The sequence below is a fragment of the Megalobrama amblycephala genome, linkage group LG17 (assembly GCF_018812025.1).
Source record: "Megalobrama amblycephala isolate DHTTF-2021 linkage group LG17, ASM1881202v1, whole genome shotgun sequence".
Taxonomy (NCBI): domain Eukaryota; kingdom Metazoa; phylum Chordata; class Actinopteri; order Cypriniformes; family Xenocyprididae; genus Megalobrama; species Megalobrama amblycephala.
Genome location: NC_063060.1, coordinates 13351703 through 13375348, shown reverse-complemented (window position 1 = coordinate 13375348; position 23646 = coordinate 13351703). Strand labels below are relative to the sequence as shown.

Genomic DNA, 23646 nt, shown 5'->3' with positions numbered 1-23646 from the left:
CAAACAAAAACACAGTTTCTCTTTGTGAGACACAATGGGGTATGGTGTGTAGAGTGTGGGCACCCACAAGCAGAAACATAAATCGATGCCTATGTCATGAGGAAATAAAGTCACTAACATGTGGATCATGTGGAACAAAAACTTTCATAATTCTTTTATTATTATTATTGTAAGACAAGGTAGACAGTGGTATGACTCATACATGTTAAAAGATGTATAAAAGAATATATTTATTTAATTAATGGTCAGGTTCTGAAGGCAGTGGATTCCATGTCTCGTCTGTGTGGTTTTGGAGGTTGGATCTCATTGAGAATCTGTCTTGCATAAGGGGTGTTATGGAGACCTGCGGTTCTGAGTGCCTGTTCAATACGCACTCTGGGATCAGACACAATCTGAAAGACAGACAAAATAAAATACAAAAAAATATATAAATAAATAAAAAAAATGGTTTAATTATTCATATGATTATTGATTCATTACAAATCCATAACCAAGTCACCATGATTGAACCTTCAAACTGAGATGCTCAAGCAACAGTCAGGGAAATAATCTAAATAGAATACGTCCTGGAAAACATTTAACTATAAGTAATTTTGTAACTGGAGTGGCTGTTGACCAGTCGGTCTGCTTTGACATGACCAAGGTTAAAGTCAGTAACTTATCTCAGTTTTATGTTTATTTACAGGATGTGATGTTAAACCTCCATGTTATGAAACAAAAGTCTAAAAAAACAAACAAACAAAAAAAAAAACCTGTCTCACAGTTTGGCCTTGGCCAATGACTTTGCAAAGGTCAGAGTCCCAAAATGTCATCACAGGTTAACCATTATTATTGGCAGAAACATAATGTCCCATGTACATGAGCAGACAGGGTTGGGCAAACTTCAGAATTTAAAAAATCTGCCTTTTCAAATCAAGAATGTGATGATTAAAATTAGCCACTCTCCACAGGATGTTTAACCTGTTAACCTGCATGAGTGCGCCGATGCATTGAAGCTTCTTTGTTTAAATTAGCTCAAATTTACTGTTAGATGTAATGTAATTACCTATACATCTATACATCATTAAAAAGATCTAAGGCTCAAGCTTCAATTTTTAATCTCTATTTTACTCTCAATATCATATATTGACCGTTATTTGTTAATATGCGTCGGGAGTTATGAATATGAAAAACTGAGTCGTTACCTTTTCATTGAAATATGAGCGTCAGCCTCAGCCATTGAGAAAAAACTCTTGTGAGATCGTCATGAAAATAACATTGTCGACAAAATAACATCCCTCAGGGCTTTTAACTTAAAGGCATGTGCATTTTCAGAAATATTGATGGATTCTCATGCGTTTATGTCAATTTTCTATACAGAGGATTAATATTTATTCAATTTTTACCCAAAACGCGCTATTGTCATCATATGAGCGCTGAATACTCTGATCTACTGTTTTTTCAACTAATACCTGCAGCCGGAGGGTGCTCTGTGCACACTTAGTCCACAATTATGACACAGTGAAGGACTGGCATCATGTGACATTCCAGGAACTAACAGAGGCTTCCAGACATTGCTTTAATCATTGATATAACATGCAGATTGACACTTTTGAAAGTAATAAATACACGATTGTGACGATGTGTGGTTTATCTTTGTATCTTATGCCATGTATTCATAATAATAGATTATATTTATAATGCAATGCTAATCGAGATAGCTTTTCTCATTGTGCAGCATAGCATAATATATTTTCTGTCAGATTTTTTATCCGAAGCCACATCACAAGATCCGAAGCCACAAGACATCATCGTCAGTCATTATAATAGAGACAAAAGAAAAGAATAATTAGAGCCATAAGCAGGCCGAAGAGGTGTGAATGTTTTCAGGGGAGACTGAAACTGAATGGGGCAGTTAGCACCACAAAACAATATAGACAATACACGTGAATAGATGCTTAGATGATGACAATAAACATCAGTTAACATTTTAGAGTCTTTTCAATATAAAATCACATGACATCCCTAGTGAAAAATAAATATACTAAAATCTTTTTTAAAATACATTTATTTTATGCTAAGTGTACTACAATTGCATTTACATTTGCATACTTAATGTAAATACCCTGCAATTGTACTTTTAGTATGCTAAATTTGTATACTTAAAGTCTGCTAAACTGGAACAAGTATTTTTGTGTTGAGGTCCAACTAAAGATATACTTAAGTATATTTGATTGTGCTAAAGTGGAACTATTGCAAGTATACTTTAGTACAAATATATACTGTGGTGAGGGGGGCGTGGTTCAGTGAGGTCTGCAACGGGAGAGAGCGTCAGGAGATGCTTGGTGAGTGAGTGGGTTAAATGTAAATCACGAACACCTGTTTCTCATTCCAGTGATTGGCGCGGAGACAGGATAAAACGCCGCGAGAAGCAGGAGTGTGGGAGAGAGAGGGGAACTGCTGACTGAGACACTGGACACGACAGCAATACTGAAGTGAAGCCCTTTGTGGATTGTGTATACCAAGACTGGAGTGAAGCCCTTTGTGGAATATTAATTTTGTTGTTGTGCGTTGCACAGTCTTTCTGTTGAACAATTTTGAGTTACTGAATAAAGCTCAGTCAGCAGTTAAACGCCGACTCCTTCCTCTTCCTTCCAGACGAACTTTGATCTTACTACACTGGTGCCGAAACCCGGGAAGGAAGACTGGTGGCGGCTGCCATGCAATCAACGTCCCCCACCCCGTTTGCTGACATCATCGCCTCCCTCGCGGTCTTACATCAAGAAGAACATCAGGCCCTGCTGGACCTGAGGAACGACCAGGAGCGCTGTTTCCAGACCATCTTGCAGACCCAGCAGGAGGACCGTGAGAGGTTCCGGAGCTGGATCGACCGGGAGGATCGCTGTGCCCACCCACCTACCCCTGAATAAAATGGGTCCCCTGGACGACCCCGAAGTCTTCCTCGACCTGTTTGAAAGTTCCGCTGAGGCGAGTGGTTGACCGCGGAACCAGTGGTCGATGAGATTGGTTCCGCTGCTCTCGGGGGAATCACAGGTGGCAGCACAGCAGCTGCCAGTGCAGAACCTCCTAGTCTTTGACGATCTTCGGCGGGCCATCATCCAGCGGGTCGGTCAGACCCCGGAACAGCACAGACAGCGCTTCCGCTCCCTGGAGGTGGGTGAGTCGGGCCGACCCTTCGTGATGGCCCAACAGCTCTGGGACTCGTGCCGCAAATGGCTGCTAGCGGAGGGAAGCGACGTGGACCAGGTCGTCAATCGTGTGGTACTGGAGCAGTTCATCACTCGGCTCCCAAAGAAAACCGCCGAGTGGGTCCAGTGCCACCGCCCCACGTCGCTAGACTTAGCTATCCATCTGGCGGAGGGACCACATGGTGGCGTGCCAAGATGACGGTGAACCCCTACCATCTACCTCTCTCTCTCCCTCTTTTTTCCCCCTCTCTCTCCAGGCCTGTCCCTCTCCCCAGGTCTCGCCCGCCCGGCCCGCCTCGTGTTCCGCCCCGGGGGCGGGGTGGAACTGAACAGCGACAGTCTACGGACCTAGAGCCCTGCCCAGGGGGGTGGGTCTCCCTGCTGCCGGGCCGGATCCCACTCCTGCTTCTCCCCTCTCTCCGCACCAACCATTTAACCCGCTCTCTGCCACAAGAGCGGCGGGCAGGTCTGGGTCAGCCTGTTGGCGTTGCGGGGACCCGGAGCATTTTGTGGATAGGTGTCCGGTTATGGAGGTTGGGACAATGATCCGGGTCCCGGGCGTCCCGCAGGCTGCCCCTGGTCAAGCTGGCAGGTACCAAATACCTGTGAGTATCAAGGGGGGTACCTATCAGGCTTTGGTGGACTCACGATGTAACCAAACTTCCGTTCATCAAAGCCTGATTTCGTCCGGGGCATTGGATACAGGCCGCATGGTTAGGGTGCGGTGTGTGCATGGGGATGTGGTGAGATATCCTATAGTGCCCGTCGTTATTCAATTCAGGGGTCAAAAGCATAGTGTTGAGGTGGCAGTTAATTCGCACCTCCGGCATCCGATAATTTTGGGAATGAATTGGCCAGCATTTAATAAATTATTAGGGTGTTTATGCTCGGATGCCTCTTGGGGAGAAAAATTGTGCGAGTGCAGGTGGGAGAGACTGATCAGGGACCAGTGAGTTCAGCTTCAGGGGAACAGAGCGAAATCGGAAGACTTATTCTTTCGGATTGCGATGATTTTCCCCTGGAGCAGTCTCACGATGAGACGCTAAAACATGCGTTTGAAAAGGTCAGTACCATCGATGGTCAGCCTCTCCACCCTGGACTGTCCGCTTTCTTATCCATATTTTGCGATCATAAAAGATAGGTTGTATCGAGTGACCCAAGACACTCAGACAAAGGAAGATACAACCCAATTGTTAGTTCCAAAGAGCCGCAGGGAAATGCTTTTCCAAGCTGCTCATTCTAATCCAATGGCTGGGCATCTAGGACCCGATTTTTTTGGCCGGGCATTCACGAGAATGTGCGCAGGTGGTGTGCGTCTTGTCGTGAATGTCAGTTGGTAAATCCACCGGCCACCCCAAAAGTGCCTTTGCGCCCTCTCCCATTAATGCAGGTCCCCTTCGAAAGAATTGGTATGGACCTCATCGGGCCATTAGAGAGATCAGCGAGAGGGCATCGCTTTGCATTAGTCATTGTGGATTATGCAACGCGATAATCCCGAAGCAGTGGTTCTCCGCAACATTTCCGCTAAGAGTGTTGCGGATGCGCTGTTTAGTTTAATCTCCCGAGTGGGGATTCCGAAAGAAATCCTCACTGATCAAGGCACGGCGTTTATGTCACGCACATTACGCGAACTTTACGAATTATTGGGCATTAAATCGGTTCGTACCAGAGTCTTTCACCCACAAACGGACGGGCTGATCGAACTTTATAATTGCACGCTTAAATCCATGATTCGTAAATTCGTTCAGGAGGATGCCAAAAATTGGGATAGGTGGTTAGAACCCCGCAGTGCAAGAGGTCCCGCAAGCCTCCACGGGGTTTTCCCCCTTCGAGCTTCTCTTCGGACGCCAGCCCTGCGGGGTACTGGACGTCCTAAGAGAGACTTGGGAGGACGGACCATCTCAGGCCAAAAACAAAATTCAGTATGTGCTGGACTTGAGAACAAAACTCCTGGGTCTGCAGGCCGGACGGCTCCCCGGCCTGAGTCGGGCGATGGGGGTATGTGGCGAGGGGGGCGTGGTTCAGCGAGGTCTGCAACAGGAGAGAGTGTCAGGAGATGCTTGGTGAGTGAGCGGGTTAAATGTAAATCCCGAACACCTGTTTCTCATTCCAGTGATTGGCGCGGAGACAGGATAAAACGCCGCGAGAAGCAGGAGTGTGGGAGAGAGAGGGGAACTGCTGACTGAGGCGCTGGACACGACAGCAATACTGAAGTGAAGCCCTTTGTGGATTGTGTATAAGACTGGACTGAAGCCCTTTGTGGAATATTTATTTTGTTGTTGTGCATTGCACAGTCTTTCTGTTGAACAGTTTTGAGTTATTGAATAAAGCTCAGTCAGCAGTTAAACGCCGACTCCGTCCTCTTCCTTCCAGACGAACTTTGATCTTACTACATATACATCTTACATTCAAATTATACAGTGATCATACTATCCTTACTAATAGTGATATTAAACACATTTTATGATTAATATTTAGAAATAAATGAATAAATGTAAATATGCATTGTGCATTGTGCAATAAAGAAGAACTGCAAATAAAGTTTAATTAAAATACTTTTGTCAGTATGTCTCTAAATAGTCAACATCTGAAAATCATCATCTAAAATCTTCTTCTAAGGACAACTTTGATGAACTTTTTTGATCCACTTCAAATGCTGACTACTGTATATTAATGGGTTTTTAGTTAGTGTGAAATGAATGTAGGCCTATTTTAAATACATTTTGGTAGGGTTTTTTCACTAGGCAGACTCCATAAACTCCATAAAGACATCCATAAAATCTGGCAGTAAGGTGTGGGAGTTCACTTTTAGTCCATCTCTTATCCTGAAATGTCCGTCTTGCAGAGATGGATTAAAAATGATCTTCCAAAACTTACTGCCAGATTCTGGAAGATAAATTCTTCAAACAGTGGTACAAGAGGATGTGGTGCTGGTCCTTCAGGAGTCACTCTCAAGCTGTCTGTCTATAAGGCCTATAAAAACCCAGTCTTCATGTATTTTATAACACTTCAGCTTGTGATTCTTATTAAGAGAGGGTAATTTTTTAGGATTCTTTAGCTAACCTAAACTTTTCTTTTCCACCTGTTTTTGTATGACCCCGCTGACCCAATGAGCATTTTGCTGTCCCATGGTCATGCTTTAACTTTGCAATTTCTAGTATTGCATTAGTATTGCGTCCTTCTCAAGAGTATTTAATAATTTTTGACTTTTCAGTCCGAGTTAAATCTCTTTTTTGGCTCATTTTGCCTGTAAAAGAAAACCTGCCTAATAATTCTGCACACCTGAATACAAGGCATTTTTCATTTCCAGCCTTCATGAACAATTATATATCACTTATAAATGATTAAAAACAATATTAATAGGAGTTATTAAAATTGATGTGGATTAGAATTGGTAAAATGTGCTTGGAAAAAAAAATATGATCAGAAAATCAACTTGCCTATTGTCTCGCTGATGTTCAATGGATAAGCAAGTTACTGGTATACTGGAGCTGTCTGTAAAAGGCATATTCTAAAGCTGTAACTTGATTTATAAAGATTACTTTATTGTAGTCTATTTGAAGCACACTATAATGATGCCATTAGCACACTACAAGTTCACTTGGAATGCCATTGCAATGTGTTTTAAAATCACTAAAAGTTTGTTATCAGTAATGTATAATATTAATGTATGTTCAACACTCTTACAGTGTAATTGAACTGCAATTCTAATGTCACAAAAATACATTTAAAGTTAATGCTGAGTGAATTCTGCATTTCAAAACTTAAATACAAGAGTATATTTAAAGTGTACTTAAGTATACTTGGAATAGTTCCACTTTAGCACAAACAAGTATATTTTAACTTTAGTTGAACTTCAGTACTGCTTTTGGACAACTAAAATGCATTTAGTACAAAATTAGTTGTTCCAATTTAGCAGACTTTAAGTATACCAATTTATAGCATGCCACAAATACATTTAGTTATACTAAAGTACATACAAATAAATTGTGCTTAAGTATACTATTTTTTCACTAGGGATGGTCTTGAAAAACATTTAATAAAACTCAGAGTTTTAAACTTATCATCTTCAGATTTGAAATATAACATGGTCAGACATGTGGCTTTAGCTGCAGTGCATTTCTATATTGCCACAAGGCCAACTTCACTTTTATTTCCATAAAGATATTTCATAAAAATAAATTTCTAATTACTTTTCAAAATTTGAAGCTATTTTTAACTATTTTCTTCATTGAGACAATAATTAATTATGACTTTACCATAAACTGCAAAGTGTCTGCTTTCAAATGAGACCTTACTTATGCTTTTAGTGCAAAGGGTTCATGAACTGTATCTGTTTTAGTTTGGGTATGTCATTTCTTGGGATTTTCCAAAAGCGAGGGTGCTGGCTTAAAAATGAAAGGACGTCTACCCTGTACAACAAACACTGAACCAGACTATTTAAATGTTGTGCAGTAAATAAATGACTGGCTGCGAGGTAAACAGAGGCCAATCATCTTGTGTAATTTTGTGACTGCTTGCAGATTGCATGTAAAGGACCTATCAGTCTGCGCCCTCTAGTGTATAGAGTATAGTGTATTTAAATATTTATCACATTTGTTATCACTGATTAGCCCTCCAAAAGTTTGGAAACACCCTAGAAAAGTGAGGTTTTGGACAATATTGGCATGAATCCTTATTAATTTGTGATAATTTTGCACTGATAAGGGACAACACAAACTACGAAAACATATTTTATTACATAAACAGTTTATACATAGAAAAAACTAAAATTTTCTATTCATCAAAATATCCACCATTAGCAGCTGTCTGACCTAAACTGGGTTCTAATTGGTTCATTGTATTCTAAACTTAATTGGCAATCAATTGTTGAAGCTATTAAGGTGTGCTGACCCAAAAATCTTTTACAAACCTGGGCCAAGGTTAAACCAGTAACCAGGCATCACAGCTGGCAAAGGGGCATGTCTGACTTTGACATGTATATATTGCCATTATTATATAATCAAAATGAAAATTATTTTGGCTAGTCTCCAATGATAATGTCAAGTTACTTTAATGTATATATATATATATATATATATATATATATATATATATATATATATATATATATATATATATATATATATATATATATATATATATATATATATACAGTTGTGGCCAGAATTATTAGCCCCCTTCATAAATATGATCACAGATGACTCTAAAAATAAATCTGCATTGTTTATCCTTTTGATCTTTAATTCATAAAATTAGCAAAAATCTAACCTTTCATTGAAGGAAAAGAATTGAAAGTGGGGGAGAAATAACATTATGAAATAAATATTTTTCTCCAAAACACGTTGCCCACAATTATTAGCACCCTTTTATTCAATACTTTTTGCAACCTCCTTTTGCCAAGAGAACAGCTCTGAGTCTTCTTCTATAACGCCTGATGAGTTTGGAGAACACCTGAGGAGAGATCAGAGACCATTCCTTCATGCAGAATCTCTCCAGATCCTTCAGATTCCAGCTCCATCTTGGTGCTTCTTCTCTTCAGTTCACTCCACTCATTTTCTTTAGGGTTCAGGTCAGGGGACTGGGATTGCCATGTCAGAAGCTTCATTTTGTGCTCAGTGACACATTTTTGTGCTGGTTTTGATGTTTGTTTTGGATCATTGTCCCGATGGATGATCCAACCACAGCCCATTATAAGATTTCTAGCAGAAGCGGTCAGGTTTTGATTTTTTATCTGTTGTTATTTGATAGAATCCATGATACCATGTATCTGAACAAGTTGTCCAGGACCTCCAGCACAAAAATAGGCCTACAACATTAAAGATCCAGCAGTATATTTAACCGTGGGGATGGAGCACTTTTTATCCATGTGTGCACCAAAACCATCTGGTGGGTTTGCTGCCAAGAAGCTTTTGTTTTAGTTTCATCTGACCATAGAAGCTCGTCCCGTTTGAAGTTCCAGTCTTGTCTGACAACTGAATATGCTGGAGATTGTTTCTGGATGAGAGCAGAGGATTTTTCTTGAAACCCTCCCGAACAACTTGTGGGGATATAGGTGATGTTTGATCATTTTTTTTAGGCATTCTGAGACTCAAGACTCAACTAATCTCTGCAATTCTCCAGCTGTGATCCTTGGAGAGTCTTTGGCCACTCAAACATTCCTCCTCACTGTGCATTAGGATGATTTAGACACATGTCCTCTTTCAGTCAGATTTGTAACATCTTTAGTTGATTTACTTCTTAATTATTGCCCTGATGGTGGAAATGGGGATTTTCAATGCTTTAGCTATTTTCTTACAGCCACTTTCTATTTTGTGAAGCTCGACAATCATTTGCTACACATCAGAACTATATTCTTTGTTTTTTCCCATTGTGATGAATGATTAAGGGAATTTGGCCTTTGTGTTTCCTCATGTTTATACTCCTGTGGAACAGGACGTCATGGCAGGACAATTTCATGTTCATGATCACCCCGGTGAGCTAAAAAAATCTAAATATGAATGGGAATATACTTCAGAGATATTTTACTCATAAAAAATTCTAGGGGTGCTAATAATTGTGGGCAACGTGTTTTGGAGAAAAACATTTATTTCTTAATGTTATTTTCCCCCCACTTTCAATTCTTTTCCTTCAATGAAAGGTTAGATTTTTGCTAATTTTATGAATTAAAGATCAAAAGGATAAACAATGCAGATTTATTTTTAGAGTCATCTGTGATCATATTTATGAAGGGGGCTAATAATTCTGTCCACAACTGTGTATATATATATTATAATTACATTGAGAATTAAATTGTGAAATCTAAGTGAAAAAACAAAAAAAAACAATCCACCATAGTCCACTATCCACCTTTTTCCTATGCCCCATGACACTTTGCACGAATTATGGGAGTAACTGTAAAACTGTAAACAATCAGGTTTGCTCTATGAATAAGATGACATTATTCTACTCACCCTCACATTAACAAATTACTACCACAGACCATGAATAACCCCCAATTATTTCCGCAGCAATATTACGGACATGTGAAATATCACTGTAGTAATATGTCTGTATTGTGTAAGACGTTGCCTTAATCAAAAATGTTAATTAACTGGAACATTGACTGATGATAATTCAACGTGATTTCTGGATATCTAGAATATAAAAATTAACTGCAGGCGGTAGATTCTTGTCCTATTTGGCACGTAAACTTTGGAACATTCTTCCTAGCATTGTTCGGGAAGCAGACACACGCAGACACCCGGAAAAAGGATTGTTAGGCTGCATAAAATAGGTCATCCGGAACCAAGAACACTTCCTATAATGCCCAATATACTCATTACATAAAAAGAATACTGCAGGGCTGCCAACTTTTGAGTTCAGCTTAGAGTGAGATTTTGGGGGGCGTGGCTTTGGTTATGGGGGAGGGGCTTATGGATGGCGTGGCTTGCTTTTGTACTGTTTTTTTATGATAAAGTTATGTAAAATAATTGCTCAGTGCTGCAAAACAAACAACTCTGCTAATGCTAACTTAATTCTATAAACTATTAGGGGTGTGACGAGACAGGTATCTCGAGACGAGACTCGAGATTGAGTTCACGAGAAGAGACAAGATGGCGAAATACATGACTAGAAAAAAGTAGTCTGCAGGTGTATTTGAAATGTTTTAACTAATCATCTTGTAATGAATGTCATTTCAGTTCTACTTTCTCAGACTGAATTATCATATGCAGTAAAAGACAACAATACTCAAGCACTGTAAAAGGTTTTACCAAAAAATATCAAGTGACTGACTTCTCTTCTGTATGATTTCAGTCTCTTCAGACCTTACTGTACATGATTTATGAGCTTCTACAACTTTTGACCTCCTAACTGAACTCCTTTCCACAAACTGATCATAAAAACAGTATAAATAAAAATGCTAACACTTTACAATAAGATCTCATTTATTAACATTAATGTATTAACCAACATCAACTAACAATGAGCAATATCTTTGCTACAGTATTTATTAATCTTTGTTTATGTTAGTTAATAAAAATAGTCATTCATTGTTAGTTCATGATAGTTCACAGTGCATTAACTAATGTTAACAAATGAAACCTTATTGTTTGTGCTTAATAAGATTAAAGGTGCCCTAGAACCTTTTTTTAAAAGATGTAATATAAGTCTAAGGTGTCCCCTGAATGTGTCTGTGAAGTTTCAGCTCAAAATACCCCATAGATTTTTTTAATTAATTTTTTTAACTGCCTATTTTGGGGCATCATTATAAATGAGCCGATTCAGGGCTACTGGCCCTTTAATTCTCGCGCTCCACGCCCCAAGAGCTCGCGCTTGCCTTAAACATCATAAAAAAGTTCAAACAGCTAATATAACCCTCAAAATGGATCTTTACAAAGTGTTCGTCATGCAGCATGTCTAATCGCGTAAGTACAGTGTTTATTTTGATGTTTACATTTGATTCTGAATGAGTTTGAGGATGTGCTCCGTGGCTAACGGCTAATGCTACACTGTTGGAGAGATTTATAAAGAATGAAGTTGTGTTTATGAATTATACAGACTGCAAGTGTTTAAAAATGAAAATAGCGATGGCTCTTGTCTCCGTGAATACAGTAAGAAATGATGGTAACTTTAACCACATTCAACAGTACATTAGTAACATGCTAACGAAAAATTTAGAAAGACAATTTACAAATATCACTAAAAATATCATGATATCATGGATCATGTCAGTTATTATTGCTCCATCTGCCATTTTTTGCTATTGTTCTTGCTTGCTTACCTAGTCTGATGATTCAGCTGTGCACAGATCCAGACGTTAATACTGGCTGCCCTTGTGTAATGCCTTGAACATGGGCTGGCATATGCAAATATTGGGGGCGTACATATTAATGATCCTGACTGTTACGTAACAGTCGGTGTTATGTTGAGATTCGCCTGTTCTTCAGAGGTCTTTTAAACAAATGAGAATTATATAAGAAGGGGGAAACAATGGAGTTTGAGACTCACTGTATGTCATTTCCATGTACTGAACTCTTGTTATTTAACTATGCCGAGGTAAATTCAATTTTTGAATCTAGGGCACTTTTAAGAGAAAACTGTTATTCATTTTTATGGTAACACTTTACAATAAGTGCAACCATAATCGCACTCTCTCAATATTCAAAGTGCAAATAAGACCAATTTTTCTTTGATACAGAGCTAAGAGATGGTTACAACTACACTGCCCAGCCTAAAATAGCTTTCATATTGAGAGATATCTGTATTCATCAGGGAGCCGCTTTCAAATGCGGGGTATTGAAATCGTGTTTGAATGCGCGCGCGCGCGTTTACTTTCACTTTCGTGATCGCGCATAACTCTGTAAATATGGAGCGGCGGCGACCGTTATCCAACTGAATTAAATGTTTTTTATTTAAATACAAAGCAAAACGATAGTGGAAGCGCAATGTAAACGTAGCGGTGGCATATTCTTTCCTAATCATCCTAACACTCTGTCATGGCAACATCACAGACTACTTTTCGCCTCGACGAGAAATCTCGTCCCACCCATATAAACTATATAACAGCATATTAGGCCTAGTACTAGCCTAAACTGGACGGAGACACGGAGCGCCCTGTAACTCACTGACCTGCCTGCGTTCACAATTCACACGGTGCAGATGGGAGGGAGAACAGAAGACTACAGGTTTATGGGAATAAATTGTGTATTTCCCTCACAATTGTCACAAAAAACTCACTGTACACTGTCTGTCTGGTCTCTCTGCGCGTTGCTTTGCGAGATCATGCGGCGCGATTTTTTTTCCTCACTTCTGCACGAGTCTGCGTGAGAATATGGGGGTGTGGCGTGAGAGCGTGAGAATTGGGTCAATTGCGTGAGTCTCACGCTGAATGCGTGAGAGTTGGCAGCTATGATAATGGCATCTACACTAATATTAGTCTCTCTGTTTATCCCGCAGTTTACCGTAGTCAGCCGGATCCGGGTCGTTTCCAGATCAGATGGAGGACCTGCGCCTAGACGCAACCACAATACATCCCTGAAGTGTTAGCAGAGATTGTGTCAACTATCCCCTGTGAAGCCTCATCGACAAGACAGCCAGTGGCGCAGATCTCCTACAAAACCATTTCTATACCGCCGTGATGAATCCGATCTTCAACCAGATGGAACTGGAATAAATATTTTGATTGTTCCGATCCCAATCTGATTTATGACCCATAATGCTGCCTGAATCATAATCATGCACTATTTCTTGTTGGCCAGAGGAGAATTGGCCCCCCAACTGAGCCTGGTTTCTCCCAAAGTTTTTTCTTTTTTTTTGTTTGGGTTCCTTTTCGCCTTTGGCTTGCTTAGTTGGGAATACTTGATATTCAACAATGTTTTTGATCTGCCTGCATTGACACCATTGTATGTGAACTGAACTGAGCTGGATGATAACATAACTGTTTTCTCCTGAGCTGCTGTATAGATAAATGAACTAAATTAATAACTAATGATTCTTGTGGTGTGATCAATAATAATGTTATATGCCTGGGCGCTAGGGGGCAGTAGGAGGCCTTCCTAACAAGATAGCGGGGAAGTTCGTCAGTGAATAAATGAGTGTTTGCCATGTAAACAGCGCTGCTGCGTCTTTATTGAATATATTAAGAACCCAACACGACATGGTGTCAGAAGTGGTGCTACACAGAGCAAAAGGATAGCGGACATTATATGAAAAGAGGGAGAAAGTTTAAAAAAAGAAAACTAAGGGAGAAGATCAAGAAAAACTTAACAAGCATGTCGCAAACACAACGAGGACAGCAAGCTGAACAGAACGATCCTCCACAGCTTCTTGCTAAAGCATCTGCAACGTTCTCAATAAATCCTTCGGAATCCTTCGACTTCGGATCCCAGACGGAATCCTTCGACTTTTCGAAGCCACAAGACTGGGAAAAGTGGATAAGACGGTTTGAGCGCTTCAGAGTGGCTAGCGATCTGGAAAAGTCGTCAGACGCTAATCAGGTGAACACGCTTATTTATTGCATGGGGGATGAGGCAGATGATGTGCTAAAAGGCCTAACATTAACCGCGGAACAGAAACTGATATACAGCTCCGTCAGAGATGACTTCACAAACTTTTTCGTGCCAAAGAAGAATGTGATCTACCAAAGAGCTAAATTCAATCAGCGAGCTCAGGGCCTGTCCGAATCTGCAGATTCGTTCATAACTGCTTTATATGCACTGGCGGAAGATTGCGAATATGGGGCACTGCGCGATGAACTGTTGAGAGACAGTATCATAGTTGGCATTAGAGACACTGTGCTTTCACAGAAAATGCAGATGGAGAGCAGGCTGGATCTGGCAAAAGCCATTAATATGGTCAGACAAGCTGAGGATATTAAACGGCAACTGATTAGATCTGAGAGGAGATGCTGCACAGGCTATTAAAACGACAGTGGATGCAGTACACACTAAGAAAGGAAAACAGCTAGCTTGGAAAAATAAAAGACAGCCAGTGAAACAGCACAAAGACAAACATGAAACACATTCAGGAGCAGAGCATAAGTCATGCCCTAAATGTGGTAAGTCACACGCTAAATATCAGTGCCCAGGAAAGAATGCAGACTGCCACAATTGTGGTAAGAGAGGACATTATGGTAAAGTGTGCAAGTCTACCAAAAGTGTGAGTGCTGTCACTGAAGACGATGACATATTTCTGGGAACTGTTGATGCTGGAGATCATGCATGGACTGTAGACATACAAGTAAGGCGTGCTAATGTGAGATTCAAAATTGATACAGGGGCAGACGTGTCTGTCATACCAGAGCAGGTGTATAGACAGATATGCAGTGGCACTGCATACAGTCTCACTCCAAGCAACAAAGCACTGTTTGGGCCAGGCTGTGTAACTCTCTCTGTAGTGGGTGTAGCCAGAGAAATTCTGAAATGTGGTGATAAATGCACCACAGAGGACATTTATGTTGTGAAACACCTGAACACAGCTCTGCTGAGTAGACCCGCCTCAGTTAGCCTCAGACTGGTAGCCAGAGTAGACAGCATCGACTTAGACTCTGTTAAACAACAATATCCAAAGCTGTGCGGCGGGTTAGGTTTAGTACAGCATCAGTACACAATCAAGCTCAGACCAGATGCCAAGCCAGTGTCCTTGAAAGTGCCTCGCCGTGTCCCACTGCCTTTGATGGGAAAAGTAAAGCAGGAACTCCAGCGCATGGAGCAGCTAGGAGTTATCAGCCGGATCGAACAGCCGACAGAGTGGTGCTCTGGCATGGTGGTCGCACCAAAGAAATCTAAGGATGAAATACGTATCTGTGTAGACCTCTCTCCCCTCAACGAAGCGGTGTGCAGGGAAAAGTTTATCCTCCCGTCTGTGGACCAGACGCTAGGCATGCTGTCTGGAGCAAAGTTATTCACAAAACTGGACGCCAATATGGGGTTTTGGCAAATCCCATTATCAAAAGACTGTGCCCATTACACCACTTTTATCACCCCATTCGGACACTACTTCTTCAACCGCCTGCCATTCGGTATTGCCTCAGCTCCTGAACATTTTCAGAACCGGATGGTGATGGAGGTGACAGAAGGCTTAGAAGGAGTCGTCTGCCACATGGACGATGTCCTTATATGGGGTTCCACACAGGCAGAGCACGACACGGGCGCATGCGGTTCTGCAGAGGGCACAGGCGGCTGGCATCACACTGAACACAGCTAAGTGTGAGTTCAGCAAAACCAAGGTGAAATTTCTCGGATACATCATCTTAGCAGATGGGATAAGCCCAGATCCAGAGAAGATGCGTGCTGTACGTGAGATGGATTCGCCGCACAACATCAGTGAGCTCAGAAGCTTTCTGGGCATGGTGAATCAACTAGGCAAGTTTGTGCCCAACCTAGCTGAAAAAGATAAAGCTCTCAGGGACCTGCTTTCAAAGAAGAACATGTGGTATTGGGGGCCTGAGCAGCAGAGGGCGTTCACCAGCCTCAAACAAGAGCTAGCGTCCACTCCGGTTCTGCAGTTCTATGACCCAAACAAAGAACTGAAAATCTCAGCCGATGCCTCGTCGTATGGGCTAGGCAGCGTACTTCTGCAGAAATGCCGGGAAACCTGGGTGCCAGTGGCGTACGCGTCCAGGGCGCTCACAAGCACTGAGCAACGCTATGCTCAAGTGGAAAAAGAAGCACTGGCCCTGACCTGGGCATGTGAATGATTCAGCGACTTCATCACCGGTCTACATTTTGAGCTGGAGACAGACCACAAACCCCTTGTGAGCCTGCTGGGCAGCCAAGCGCTGGATTCCCTCCCTCCTAGAATCAGGATGAGACTCATGAGGTACAGGTACACAATCAGGCACGTCCCAGGGAAAAGCCGCACTACAGCAGATACACTATCACGGGCACCACTGAAGAATGGTGAGACTGATGTAGATGGCTTGATGGAGGAAACAAACATTTATGTGGACTCTGTAATTGCAAGCTTACCAGCAAGTGAGACCTACCTGTCCAAACTGCGGGAGCAGCTAAGTGCAGACAGCGTATGCGCCGAAGTGATGAAATACTGCATCGAAGGCTGGCCAGACCGCAGTAGATTAGATGCGTTGGTAAGACCTTACTGGACTGAAAGGGCTGTTCTCAGCACTCACAATGGGCTATTATTGCGGGGTACTAGGCTAGTTATCCCTTCAGTTATGAGGAATAGGGTGCTAGAGAAAATTCACGAAGGGCATCAGGGAATCGTTAAATGCCGTGAACGAGCCAAACAATTCGTGTGCTGGCCTGGGCTAAGCAGCCAGATAGGTGAGCTTGTGTTGAAATGCACAGCATGCGTTAAAGAACGTGCCAATGTGACTGAGCCTCTTATGCCTTCCAAGCTACCCGATAGGCCATGGCAGAAGCTAGGGGCTGATTTGTTTACATTGAAAAACAAAGACTACTTGACTATTTTTCCAGGTATGTGGAGGTGGCCCTGCTGAGCCAGACAAGAAGTGTGGATGTGGTAAAGCACCTCAAGTCAATTTTCGCCAGGCACGGCATACCGGAGATTCTAGTCACGAACAACGGGCCTCAGTTCACTGGGGCTCACATGACAGCTTTTGCCACTGAGTATGAGTTTGAGCATGTAACGAGCAGCCCAAGATACCCGCAAAGCAACGGTGAGGCTGAGCGTGCTGTTCAGACCATCAAAAACCTGCTAAAGAAAGCAACTGACCCCTATAGTGCGCTGCTGGCTTACAGGAACACTCATTTGAGCAATGGCTTCAGTCCGGCTCAGCTGCTCATGGGGCGCCGCCTGCGCACAACAGTTATTAACCTCCCTGGTGCTGTTTTCTCAGGTGGTAGGCCCTTGTCTTTGCATAGACAAGTTTATGCAGTGTATGCTAGGCCCCATTCTCTAGAACTTATATCATGCTGTGAATTATCTTTCCCCTGAGCCCCTTGAATTAACATTCAAGTTTGAGTTACAGTTTCTAGTTTTTTAGCCGCCATTTTTCAAGGGTTCAGTACAGATCTATGGTAATCTGTTTGGTGAGAGAATACATCCTTTTTCTAGGATAGCATGTATTTACAAAGCATTGTGTTGCTTTAGGTTCTAGCTTTTGCCCTACATGTATATGAGCTTTACTTTAGTGCTGCCACAGGTTAGCACCTGTTCTCATAATAGTAGGCTTGTGTTAGCCTCTATTTAGGAGCATGGTGACTTATTGTACTCCCCAATTAGGGTTTGTGGTGTTTCACTGAGTGCATCACCTGTTGGATTGCACACTCAGGTTGTTCTTGTTAGCTCCTGCTAGTTTGATCTTGCCACAACAGTTATATTGCGATATATTGTAGGAGTTGTAGGCTCTAATGAATTTAGCCCCCTTCTAGTGTAGCAACTTGTGTTTACAAGTGTTGTTGGTTTATGGTCATGAGTTTTGCTCACTTAGTTAGTACTGCCACAGGTTATGCTCATGTCTGTTTGAGGTAGTAGGCCTTCTTAGGCCTCCCTTAGACCATGTTGGCATTCCAGTGTACCCCCTGTGATTGTATAATTTTTGGTACATTGCCTGTTGGAATGTGTAGACTTAGCTCAGGTTATGTTAAGCTAGTTACCCACAACTGTTTGTTGGGTTTAGAGCTGGTCCCCTTTGAGCTTTGTTCCCTTTCAAGACCACTAGCTGGTGCTACGTGTTTTGCTGAAGTCGTAGGCCCCGCTAAGCCTCCTTTGAGATTACATGTTGGCACAGTTTTGTGTTGGTCTTTTATGATCCATTATTTCCATCAGCTGTGCCCATCTCAATTTAGAGTAGGCCCTAGGTTAGGCCTCTCGTAGAGTACTGAGGCGGAGTATATACTTCTCTTATTTAAGAGTTAACACTCTGGAGTCGGAGGTATCACCGGCGATACCACCTCGGTTTTTTTCTTACCAGTGTGAAAGAGACTCAAAATACTAGTCAATGTTGCACATACAATTAAGAGTTATACACCATTTTAATCTGTTGAATATCTTCTTTTATTTGTGTACACAGAGTAAAAACTAAATGTTGTGCTTTTTGTAAAATAAAGAAAACTAACATGATGTGTGATCTCTTGTCTCCCTCTGAACGAAGTCCAATCTGATAGTTCTCAGAAAATAAACTGTAACTTAGTGAATACTAATCACAAAAAATTAGACTTATGTCTAAAGAAACGTTGAAATGTCAGGTTTTAAATCACGTAAGTCAAATCGAAAACAAAAATTCTCTGTTTATGTAATCTGTATGAAAAGAGACACATGTCAGACGCCCGCTATTCAGACGCAAATTCTGAGGCAATACATATATACATCATATCAATCGTATATTTATTATCTTGAAAATTGTTTATCTGCATGTTATAGCGATCTCTGGAAGCCTCTGTTAGTTCCTGGAATGTCACATGATATGCCTCTTCTTTTACTGAGATATTTGTGGACTAAAGGTGCACAGAACACCCTCCGGCTGCAAGTATGAATTGAAAACACAGTATCCAGTGCTCACAGTGATGACAATAAATATTGAATAAATATTACTCCTCTGTATAGAAAACTGACATAAACATATGAGAATCCATCAATATTTCTCCAAATGTGCATGCTTTTAAGCATATTAAGAAATTACGGTCAATATAAGATTTTAAGAGTCAAAATGTGAAGCTTGAGTCTTAGATGTTTTTAATGATGTATAGTTTGTCAACTGCACATTAACATTTAGGATATATAAAATAAATATATTAGCCTACATGAAATGCCATAGAGGTAGGAATGTTCAGACGCTTTGCATCACAGAAATACATTATATTTGAAAGTATATTAAAATAAAAAAGCATTATTTGGTTAGAGACTTAAGACTTCTTTTTAAAAAATGTGTCCAATCTTTTGACTGGTACTGTAATTTAACATAGGCCTATACAGAATTTTCTTCACATGATGTGCAATAATACATGCATGCATGAGATCACAAAAATCCTGTTTTTTTTGTCAAGAGTGGACATTAATCCTCTTATCAGCATGATCACAGAGGGTTTTTTTCACAGCCTACCTGACTGAAAGAGCTCATTATGTGGCTCATTATGCAAATCTTTTGTTTTCTCAGGTGTGAATCACAGCATTATTCATGATGATTCACGCCTCCACACATACAGTGTTTCTTGACAAAGAATGTCTTAGAATATGTAAATCTCTCTATTGTTTTATATGAATGAGTAGGCAGGATAATTTTACATCATTTTGAAGCAAAAACTCTAGTCTACAACCTCCAATATCCAGAAGTCATGTGAACACAGATTTAATATATATTTTTTTGGCCTTATTTCAGTGACTTATGTTTTTTCAATAACCATGCATAAACGTTATTCCTTCAAAAACACAAACATGTACATACATGTTCATCACATATTATTGTAGCCTAGTTTGTGCTGAATACAGTGTAATGACACTTTTGTCATTAATATGTTTATGAACAACTGAAAAAAGCACAAATGTCAGGGCATGTCAAAACTTCTCCAGGGGGTTAAGCTGTTTTTACTGAGTATATAGCTTGCTGGCTGGTTGGGTCATGTCCACTAGCTGACACCACGTGTTATTGAAGTTGAAGGCCCTGCTGGGCCTTCTTTCATATTACATGCTGGCACAGTTCTGTGTGGTTACCGTACATTGCCATTGGCCACACCCATCTCTAATTAAGAGTAGGCCCTAGGTTTAGCCTTCCTTAGTTCATGATGGCATATGTTGTACTCCTCTTGCTTTTAAATTAAAAGGTTCTTTTACCAAGTGCACTGCTCGCTGGATGGTGTTGGATGGACTGTTATGTGGGCACTCACAGTCTTATCTACTGTACTTTAGTCATGTGGTCTCTACGCATGGGTTTGAGTTGCTTACAGCCCCTTCAGCAGCTGCTCTTACTTGCTGTCTTCTCTGAAGAATGTGTTTTTGAGAATCTGTATTCAGACAGGGTTGGCCAAAACTAAATTTGTCTTTCGTCAGACCAGGTAGGCCTCCCTGGTGGCATTGGGGTGATTTCTTTCCCCCTTCTAGTGACTGGCTGGGGTTCCTTTCGGTTCTCTGGCCACATTCCCTCAAAGGGACCTTCTTTCCTCTGAAGATTTGGTCCCAGAGGCCTGGAGCAGCCTTGGTAGGCTTTCTACGGAAGGCCTCTTTGAGGCTCAGCTTGGGCTGTTGGCCGTAGGGAATGCTGTCACTGACAGCCTTTGTGTTGACCCGAGGGTGAGTTGCTATCTGGTGTTTCTTTCGAAACTGCTTGACGTTTATATCTTGGCATGCACTCTCCTTAAGCATGGCGGTGTGGGTATATCATTCCCCATAGCATTTCAAATGCAGAGCGAGTTCCCTTTCGAAAGGGAAACGTCTCAGGTTACGTATGTAACCACGGTTCCCTGAGAACAGGGAACGAGACTCTGCGTTGCCCTGCCATGCTACGGTGCTGCCTGCTAAACAGTCCCTCAAGACGATAAGATACTGACTGGTTCTCTAGGCTCTCCTTATATACTTCCGGGTCGTGCTATGATGACGTCATAGGCTGTCGCCGGCCAATGGTATTGGAGTGGTTTGATTCTTGGCTTTCAGACATCGGTTCACGTGTGCTGTTCCCCATAGCGTTTCAAACACAGAGTCTAGTCCCCTGTTCTCAGGAAACCATGGTTACATACGTAACCTGAGATGTTTCCTGTTATCACTGTAAAGCTGCTTTGACAAAAGCGCTAAAAAGCGCTATATAAATGTTACTAAGCACAAACGAACAATATTTCTTAAAATATGTATAGCTTACTATATAGTGCATAATAAAACAACTTGAATGTAATTTGTTTCACTTGATAAACAATTAATTAATTATTAATAATAATTATAATAGCGTATTAAAGGATAAGTTCACTTTCAATTGAAAATTACCCCAATCTTTACTCACCATCAAGCCATCCTAGTTCTGATGTACACAATCAGAAATATATTAATAAATATTCTGACACATCCGAGCATTATAATGGCAGTGAGCAGGATCAATATGTATGAGCTGAAGAAAGTGCCTCCATCCACATCCATCCATCTTTAACATACTCCACACGGATCCGGGGGGTTAATAAAGGCCTTCTGAAGCAAAGCGATGCATTTGTGTAAAAAAAATATCCATATTTTTATCCACATATACAAGTTATTAAGTAAAATATCTAGCTTCCGTCAGACCACCTTCCGTATTTAACATACGAAGAAAGTGTAAAACTCTCACAGTTCAAAAAGCTTACACTACGTCCTATGCCTTCCTTATTCAATTTAGGGAAAAAGCTTAACTGACGCGACACCAGTTCCGCTTTTTCCGTAAGCTGAATACAGAAGCTAGATATTTTACTTCATAACTTGTTAAATATGAATTTTTTTTTTTAAGACAAATGCAACGCTTCGCTTCAGAAAGCCTTTATTAACCCCCCAGAGTCATGTGGAGTATGTTTATGATGGATGGATGTGGATGGAGGCACTTTCTTCAGCTCATACCTTTTTAAAGCTCGGATGCATCAGGATATTTATTAATATATCTCCGATTGTGTTCATAAGTAAGAAGAAAGTCATATACACCTAGGATGGCTTGGTGGTGAGTAAAGCTTGGGGTAATTTTCATTTCAAAGTGAACTCATCTTTTAAGTGAATAATTGAACATTAAATTTTTTTCGTTATGCTAGTACATAAGCTAACTAATACAGACATTAACAGTCATTTTAACATAGTTCAAATAGCATTTATCAACATGATTTTGTAATCAGGTGCTAAAGAGAGTACCTATTAAAAGTTTTTGAGCCAGTGGAATAGCTTGGAGTCCTAACAGAGACACAATTACTCAACCAGCTCTGAGCAGGATGCAAACCGTGGGCATGTAAATGTGTTTACCGTTACGGTTCCTTCACACTAGAGCGCCTCTTGAGGCCAGGGGAGTGAAGTTTACATGCACAGCTCTTACTGGCCTACGTTCATTACACGGGCAAGTGTGTTCATGTAGAAGCCAATGTGAATAAATCTAGATATAATTCAAAGAGACAAGATAGTCTATGCATGACCTGTCGTTTTATTCTTATCTAAAACGAGGTGATCTGAACATTATGGAGCGCCAACACTCTCGTGTAATGTATGTGTTTCATTCATACTCGAAGTCGGAGGGTGCTCTCTCACAGAAAGTCCAAAAAGGATTTGTACAATTTATAACTTATGACGTTCCAAGCTGAATAAAAAGCAGCAACGCTTTGACTGATGAAACGAAAGAAGAAGAAAAAAAAAAAAAACACTATTGCAACAAGTTATGGTTTATGTGTGCTTTTCAAGCCATCTCGAGTACGGTGTCCATTTTAGGACATTCTCACACCTCAGTCATACAACAAAAGGGGTCATCCCTCAGACTAAAAGGCTTCAATCATCGAACAAAACGGCAACGCGCCTCAAACTAAAAGGCTTCAGGTCTCAGGAAAAACAATGTCAGGTGTCAGGTCTCAGGTCTCAATTGTACAATTAGGCATCGGACAAAACAGCCTCAGACTAAAAGACATCAGATGAAGCGGACTCAGACAAAAAGGCATCAGAAGAAACGAACTCGGACAAAACTGCCTCAGAAAAAAACGCATCAGACATAAAAGCATCAGGCAAAAAGGACTTAAGGAAGCAAATTGCCCCACCTCAAAGTGACGTCACATGTACGCAACTGTTACAACATGTTAGAACAACATGTTCTAACTGTTAAATGTTACACTAAGATGTATAAAACATACTGAATTATTTTGTAATTTGTATTATTCGCTAGTTTTATTTGTATGTATAAAAAGTTAGCTAAATAATACATCGTTTGCATTGTAAACTATCATGAACACTTATGAAAATTAACCATGGTTTTATTATAGTAAAAGTGTGGTAACTATGATTTTTTTTGTTAGATTGATATTATTTGTATAACAATAGTTTTACTACAAATCCTACCATAAACTATTTGTGGTTACCA

At 40.8% G+C, this 23646-nt stretch overlaps 1 protein-coding gene across 1 annotated transcript in view; it reads right to left on the bottom strand.

Moving 5' to 3' along the window:
- Positions 1-245: 245 nt before the first annotated feature.
- Positions 246-23646, bottom strand: part of LOC125251122 (coiled-coil domain-containing protein 148-like) — a 209778-nt gene continuing 186377 nt past the window's right edge. Inside the window, exon 15 of the mRNA XM_048164058.1 lies at positions 246-392. Within this exon, the coding sequence (XP_048020015.1) occupies positions 246-392 (147 nt within the window). The remainder of the gene's footprint in view (positions 393-23646) is intronic.